The 7,905-nt window shown below is 47.1% G+C and overlaps 1 protein-coding gene across 2 annotated transcripts; it reads left to right on the top strand.

Annotated features, from left to right (window-relative positions):
- The first annotated feature begins 457 nt into the window (after nucleotides 1-457).
- Nucleotides 458-6,275, top strand: RPS10 (ribosomal protein S10). Of its 2 annotated transcripts, none has more exons than XM_027127005.1 (6): nucleotides 458-552; nucleotides 1,386-1,535; nucleotides 1,767-1,938; nucleotides 3,428-3,505; nucleotides 5,490-5,545; nucleotides 6,181-6,275. In XM_027127005.1, the coding sequence occupies exons 2-6, from the start codon at nucleotides 1,386-1,388 to the stop codon at nucleotides 6,220-6,222; spliced, it is 498 nt and encodes a 165-aa protein (XP_026982806.1). In that variant the 5' UTR covers nucleotides 458-552; the 3' UTR covers nucleotides 6,223-6,275. The 2 variants fall into 2 exon arrangements, with proteins under 2 accessions (XP_026982806.1, XP_026982807.1); XM_027127006.1 differs by lacking the exon at nucleotides 458-552 and adding an exon at nucleotides 1,019-1,033.
- Nucleotides 6,276-7,905: the final 1,630 nt, after the last annotated feature.

Here is a 7,905-nt window from a genome sequence, read left to right as displayed (position 1 = left end):
AATGAAAAAAACAGGTTTCCAAACATCATACCATAACATACATACAAAACATCCCATTTTTGTTAAAAAATACACTTCCTTTGAGTTTGTAAGAATATATACCAAAATGTTAATAGCGATCCTTCGGTTGATGGGATTCTATTTTTATTCTTTTATTATTATTGTTATTGCAGTTATTATTATTTCGTCTGGTTTCTCTTCCCCCCCCAAAGAGCATATATTATTTACATAATAATAAGTTAAGTTACCGACGGGAAACAAAAGAAACACGTAGCGACTTTCTAAAGGGCCTGCCCACGCAATAAAAGTGACCATTTATTGATAAAGCACGCAGTGTCAGAAGCCCCCAGCGGCGGTTTCCACGTGCGTTCGTCCTCAAGGAAGCCAGGGTTCGCGGTCGCCCGGAGACGCCAGTCCCTCAGGCACCGCCGAGGCCACCTCAGGCAGCGCGCGGGTCCTGACAGGGGGCGGGGCACGGCAGCCCGGAAGAGACGCCGCGCCGCACATACTCCTTCCTTTCCAGCTCCGGCCCCGGACCCAGCAGTCGTCGCGGTTAGTTCCTCGGGAGTTCGGGTTCCATCGGCCCCCATCCTGGCCTTCTCGCCGCCGTAGTCGTTGCTCCTCCCCGGGGTTGTGGCGGAGGCTGCTCGCTCCCGCTCCCCTCCCGTCCATTTTTGAGCAATGAGAGGAGCCAGGGGCGCACTTCGCTGGGTAGTGGGGCCCTGGCAGGCGAAGATTGGCGTCCCGATAGTGGAAGGCGGAGGGGAGAGGAAGATGAAGCTCTTGCGTGGCGGGGAAGATCCGGGCGAGGCTAGGGAGACTGTGCTCCTCTTGCACGCTGTTTTTCGGGGCAGAACCCCGCACCCTGAGTTGCCTCTTTGCCTGGTCATGGAAGTTTAGTTTGGGAGAAGAGTGGTAGGCTGTGAAGGTTTCAGCCCTTTGGTTTGGGGTCAGCGGCCTGTCATGAATCGAGGGCTTTCCTCTGGGTCATTCCCGCGCACCTGAAGGTACCGCCGCGCCCATTCCGCATTAGGTACTGTTGCTGATGGTCCCCAAATAGTCCGAGCGTACAGGGTCTGCTTCCCGTTTTATACTTTTGTTGTGAGTGTGAAAGTCTTGCAGCAAGTATGTACCTCCATCGTTTTATTTTAACGTCCTGGCAATTTCTCACCTGAATCGTGTTTTCGAGGGTGGGGGAGGGAACTAGTCACTGTTGGACTTAAGTTAGCGGAGTTTGAACTCTTGTTTTTCATGGTGTGTTTGAGCTTTCAGTCCATTGGACAGCGATTTGTGTGTGTGTGTGGTCTTTGGGGGTGATGAACTGGGTTACTGGCCCGTAGCCACACTGCTCAAAAATGCTCTTGATAATCGCTTCCTTCTTGCAGATGTTGATGCCTAAGAAGAACCGGATTGCCATTTATGAACTCCTTTTTAAGGAGGGAGTGATGGTGGCCAAGAAGGACGTCCACATGCCTAAGCACCCCGAGCTGGCAGACAAGAATGTGCCCAATCTTCATGTCATGAAGGCCATGCAGGTAGTGGGGGTGGGGGGGTGGCTGCTGGAGTGGGGTGCAGATGGAGGGATTTTCCGCTGGTGTTCAAGGCAAATTCCAAGGAGAAGTCAGGACAGCCAGAGCTGCTTGCTGCCTTGAAGGGCTGTGAGGTAGATACACCGTGAAAATTTGTCTACTGTGAAGTTGAGCTTCCCATTTGCACTGCTTTTCTAGCCTCTAGTTATGTCTTAACCGTGGTTTTCTGTCTTACAGTCTCTCAAATCACGAGGCTACGTGAAGGAACAGTTTGCCTGGAGACATTTCTACTGGTACCTAACCAACGAGGGTATCCAGTATCTCCGGGATTACCTTCACCTGCCCCCTGAAATCGTGCCTGCCACCCTGCGCCGCAGTCGTCCTGAGACTGGCAGGCCGCGGCCCAAAGGTATAGTGCCCATATAATGCCTCTGAAGGCATTCTCTGAAGTTGCTCTTTCTGGGGAGAGAGGTGAAACAGTGGTTTTTTTGTGTGTGGGGCATGGAGGTGGTCTTAGTAATATAACATTGGAATCAGCTCTTGAGGGACTCTGACACGCAAGACCTAGGTCAAGTCCTAGAACCTTTAATGGAACTGGACTCAGGTCTTTAGGCAATCCCTAGAAATGGCATTAAACACAGGATATTAGTCTGTGGCAAGATAAATGTGATAGAGTATTACTGAAATTTTCTCCTGAAATTTTTCCAGTAGAGCGAGGTGCTTATCCCCCCCAAGAAGTCCAAAGCAAAGCTGTTTACCATGTGAAATAAATGAAGAGTTGTCTAGAGTTTCTTGGCAGTGGGAGCAGAAATAATCACGACGGATAGGGGAGAATGGATGTAGAGAGTGCGTGTGTGTATATTAGCAGTGTGCAAGGGGTCTGTGTGTGGGGAATTACCTTCTGACTCGAGGTCATTGTTGGCTTACAGTTGGCATTTTTCAGGGCTATGGTTCCTTTTCCTTAGGTTTTGAAAAAATTTGTCACTGGAACTTTGTAGAAAGAGCAGTTTGTGAGTTTGATGAGGTAAGATGCAGAGATTTCTAAAAACAGATGATAATCAGACTGTCAGGTTCCCTGGAATAGCACTTCGTGGAGCTCAGGAATCTGCATTTTTTATGAAAGCTCCCTAGGTGGTTAGGCAGGATTACATATCTTTAGAGCAAAGGTTCTTCACTGCATCTTGGAATCTTTGGGGGCATGGGAGTGTTGCCAATGCCATTGTTTGTTCCCACACAGATTCCAGTTTGCCATAGGTGGGGCCTGGCGTTTATTTACTTTGACCACTTACTACAGATTCAATCTAAAAAAGTCCATTTTCAAATCATGAACTCTATAGGTAATTTTCCAGCATAACAAGGTAGAGAGAATACTAAATTAACCTTTCAGTGTTCATGAGAATGTTATCCCACAGCCTAGTGAGACGCGAGGAGGAGCTAGAGGATTCTCAGTGGCCTCTGTATTTATATACTTATATTGGAGGTGGGGCTTGCAGCTTATGGTGTCTCCTTTCCTGTTTGCACAGGAAGTTTTCCATTTCAGAGATGGGTCAGGTTCAAAATTTTGGCTATTCAAATGTTTGTAGAAATGGGTGGATTTCTTAATTTGCCAAGGAATTGGAAAATGTGTGTTTATGCTGAGAAATACAGAAGAAAGCAAACTTTTTGCAGGTGTACGACATTTTAATTAAGATGTGCGTTTTCCTAGGTCTTAGAGGAGCCAAAACGTCAGCGATGGCAGGTTTCTACCTGACTGTTGTGGGTGTAGGAGTTCCTGTCCCCATTAACCCATCATAACTAAGTGTTGCCCAGTGAGAATGGAGAGCAGTTCGTTCTTTTGGCCTGAAGGGAACAGAGTTCCCACGTTGCCCTGTGTTCATACTGTGGTTTAATTTGTGTAGGTCTGGAAGGAGAGCGACCTGCAAGACTCACAAGAGGGGAAGCCGACAGAGACACCTACAGACGAAGCGCTGTGCCCTGTGAGTAGCATCATCTGTATCTGGGTATTGAGGTAGAATCTTGGGATTCTACTCTGGCTGGGGCTCGGCCCTTGTAGATGCCAAGGTAACCAGTAAAGATCCTCCGTTTCATCCCAGATCATCTCCACCTGGAGTCCTTTGTACTTCTTGTCTTATGCAGGGATGGGGATTAGAAGGAAAGCCCTTTGAGCTGGGGACACCGAAGACTTTAGTTGAAGACCTTTAGAGCAAAACTGAAGACTTTTAGGAAAGCAACATGCTTTCTTTGTTTTGTAGTTGTGCTTGAGGGCAGGGCCCACTCACATCACCTTTGTTGCTTTTTTATTGCAAAAATAGTACAAAATCTTATTTTTAAATAGCACATGTTTGCACTGATGGGAACAACAGACGTCTGTTCATTCAACAGATATATACTGAGTGCCTGTGGTATGCCAGACACGATTCTAGGAACTGGGGGGCTAGTAGTGTACATGAGAGACAAAAGGCCCTTCTCTTGTTGAACTTGCATTTTAGTAGTAGGGGGTGGATAAACAAAAATAAGTATATATCATGTCCATCGTGGGTGCAATGGGGACGGGGGGTGTGCAGCTTCCAATTGGATTTTTAGGGAAAGTTCTGTCGAAGTGAGATTGAAGCAAACATTTGCAGGAGGTGAGGCTACCTGGGGGAAGAGCATTACAGGCAAAGGTCCTATGGGGAAGGCACCTGACTTGTCTAAACAGAAGATAGTGGGAGAGTCAGATAAGGATGTAGGTCTCATAGTTTTGTGGGCCATGGTATGACTTGGGATTTTACTCCGGAATAAGGTGGGGAGCCATTCAATTTGTTTTAAAGAGACTCTGTCCTTGCTGCAGAAGCAGTTAATTGTGATATAAAAGAAAGGTGTAAAGGGAATTTTTACTAACTTCTACTGCTCTTGCCTCCTACTTGTGGTGCCTGATTCTTCAGGTGTGAGAAGTGAGCGATTAACCTAAATAGCTTATAGGATAGTAGTAAGAAAGATTTCCTCCAGCAAACAGGCTCTCAGTTCAGAGAAGGTTTGTCATCGCTTTTATTAGAAGTCAAACCACACAAGGAGTCAGCCAGAGGATGTGACAGTTGGTCCCCAAGTTGAGGGTGGGGGAGTGAGCATTTCAGGGAGAGATCGGCATGGACAAAGGTACAGAGTTGGGGAGGATACTGTGGCTCTGGTCAAAGGGCCAGGGGGTGAGCAGACAGGAGCCTGTGGTGGGTGTGGTCAGAAATGGGCCAAAGGTGGGCTCCGATTTGAATAAGATTTACTGAAACCGCACTGACTATTAGCCCTGCCCCTCAAATGTGAATTGTAAAATTTCCTAGTGGTCACATTTAAAGCAAATAGAAATGGTTTATGTGTATATTAATTTTTTTAATCCCAGGTATTTTGAAATGTTATTTTAATATGTAACCTGTATAAACATTAATGAGATATTTTGCATTCTCTTAAGTCTTGAAATCTGATGGGTAGTTTGCTCACATCTCAATTTGGGCTAGTGGCTGACATAATAGGACAGAGCAGCACTAGATCTTTCATCTTGTTTACCACTTTCCCTTGGTCATAATAAAGTTGCTTTTTGCTTCTGTGGGCCCTTCACCTCTTAGTTCCCCCTTCATTGAGCTCCCTCTGAGCTAGGTGCTGGTCTGAAGCATGGAAGTAACTCAGTGATGGGAAGTGCCGTATAGGAAGTGCACATAATCCAGACTTCATGGTCAAGGCAGCCTTCCTGGAGGATGCAATAGTTTGGGCTGTGAGTTTTGTAAGGTGACTTAAGGAAGGCTGCCCCAGGAGAGGGATGGGGCAGAGGTGGCTCAGAAGATGTCTCCCCACTGCAGGTTGTAATTTACTTGTACTTCATGGTACCTTTGCTGACATGGCTTTTCTTGCAAGATTGGGTTGGGTGACTTGTCCTTGTTCTGTAGTGGATCAGATCATATGATGAATCTAAATCGGTGTTTCTCATTCCAGCTGGTGCCGACAAGAAAGCCGAGGCCGGGGCTGGGTCAGCAACCGAATTCCAGTTTGTAAGTATCCCCTTTTTGCTCTTCATGAGCAGTCACTATTCTGGTCTCAGCCCTTTGGATCTGCATATCCAGAGATGCAGTATAGTGTGGTGGGTCCCACCCCTCTTCCCAAGCACATATTCCAGATAGGTTTTTATATTAAGGCACAGTATGCAAACATCTGTGAATATAAAAATTACTGAAACACGTCTCACAGATCAATACTACATGAGGCATAGTGGTATTTTCTAGTTCATTAATGGCCATCATAGGCTCCCTGGATTAGTTTCATGAACCAAAACAGGGTTGAAACCTGAACACTGGGGATTGAGCAGGCTCTAGACTCCAGATGGTGTGATCTTCGGCAGGTGCCCCTCTGTGCCTGTTACCTCATCTATAAAGTAGTAGCTGTCTCAAGGTAGTTGTGAGACTAGTTAATCCAAGTAAAGGATTAACCCCGGGGCTGGTGTATCACTGTTGGGACAGCAGCTGTCCTGGGCAGCAGGAAATGGGCCTAGGAGGTGAATGTGGCCCCAGAGCCTGTAAGAGGCAGGGCTGGGTTCTCTGAGCCCTTACATATGGGGACCTCTCCAGTGATGATGAGGCCTGCTGCCCGGCATACCACTTATGCTGATGTCATGTGCTTTCTCTTGCAGAGAGGCGGATTTGGTCGTGGACGTGGTCAGCCACCTCAGTAAAGTTTGGAAGAGATTGTTTTGTGTTGAATAAACGTGTAGCCAGAAAAAATTAATCTTGTGTGCCCTGTTTTGTGCGTTATGTAGCCTGAACAGGACTGGTTTAAGGATCAGAGTGTTAAGTGGGGTAAGAGCGGATTGGTTTTGGGTGTTGTCCTTATCCAGGGTGACATCACTTGTTGCTGTTAGAGCTGCAGTACTTGGCTTTGACCTGGGCCCTCTTTGCTCCAGCATAAGCCTCCCTGTGGGGTCCTGTCCAGTGTGGTTAACCGTTCTGGGAGGTGGTTGGAAAGCTGGGCGTCTTTACCACACCAGCCATGCTGGCTCAGTTGCTATTCTGGACCTGGAATTATTAATCTTCAAAGCTCAGGGTTTTCAAGAATCAGGGAGAAAACATTGCACAAAAACACCCTAAAGGGACTGCCCAGCCTCCCGCCAGGAATACTAGACAACTGGAGGTCTTGCTATACCAGGGCTCCTTGAAAATAGGAAATCCACTGTCCCATTTTCCTGGGGTTTGTCAGTGATGAGCTGGCATACGACATGAGTACATGAGCAAGAACAGTGTGTTAGTTTTTCTCTTGGTGGGGCCAAGTGTCATGTAAGTATCCAGAGGGGTTTGATGGGACCATTTCTGTGGGCCTGCACTGGAAACACCACCTGCCTGGTGCAGTGCCAGTAAGTGAGCCTTGAAGGTGCAGCCCAGTAAGAGTCCAGGGGCACAAGCCTGCAGGCAAGTTTGCTGGCTGAGATACCAACTTTGACTTGCAGGTCAAACCTGGGCTGCTGATGGTTGCAGTAAATCTGCACTTCCTGCTCAGAGGTCAAAGCTTTTGAGGCAGCAACTCTGGGTCAACCAGCAGGCCCACCAAGGTAAGGAAAGCCAGCAAGATGGATAACTAATAGAAGTGGCTCTTCTTAAGGGGTATGGGGACTTGGGAATAATTTGTGGGGTACTATGGGCCAAGCATTGTATGGAGAAGGCAGATAATTAACCAGGTGAAACTGATAACTGATAAAAATCCTAAACTGCACAGGTGGTTTTGCACTGGTAACCACCTATTTCAGTCCTGACCGGCAGTTGTAATTTAGACCACAAGGTGGCAGCGGACAGCAGCCCTGACTGTGCACTTACACTTAGTCCTGGGAGGTGAGCTTTGTATTCTGAACTGCCAATGAGTAGAAGCTTGCTTTGGCAGAAGGAGGTGGTGTTGGGGGAAGCTGTTTCAGAGCAGCCTTGGCTGCCTTGCCAAAGATTGCTTTATATCCAATTTTTCTGCTGGCTCAAGTGATGTCAAGTGGTTTGCCCGTGTTCACATGCCTTGTGATTGTTTAACCTGGATTCTACTGTGAAATGTTAGCTCTCAGCTTTACTGTTTCCCACCGAGGCCAGCAAGTGAGCAGATGGGTTTCCTCTATAGCCTTGGTGATTTTCTAGCCCTAAAATGTCACTTTTTCAGCTATAGCTCTTTGCCAGACTTTTCCCTCGTGATTTAAATTAGTTGCAGAATGTGTTCTCCAAGATTAACCATGGACTCTGGGAAAACCCAAGGAATCTACAAAGTAGAGTCAGAGCCTACGGATAAAAATATACAGATGGAGGTGGTTCTTGCTGCCTGTCAGCCCCCCTCCCTCGCCCTACCTTGGTAAATTGAATGGCCCCTGCCAATCAATAATCATTGACTA

The sequence above is a fragment of the Aethalodelphis obliquidens genome, unplaced genomic scaffold, assembly GCF_003676395.1.
Source record: "Aethalodelphis obliquidens isolate GAN/ISIS:26980383/991018 unplaced genomic scaffold, ASM367639v1 scaffold31, whole genome shotgun sequence".
Classification (NCBI taxonomy): Eukaryota; Metazoa; Chordata; class Mammalia; order Artiodactyla; family Delphinidae; genus Aethalodelphis; species Aethalodelphis obliquidens.
Note: the sequence above shows the minus strand (reverse complement) of the source record. Positions and strands in the feature narration are given on the sequence as shown.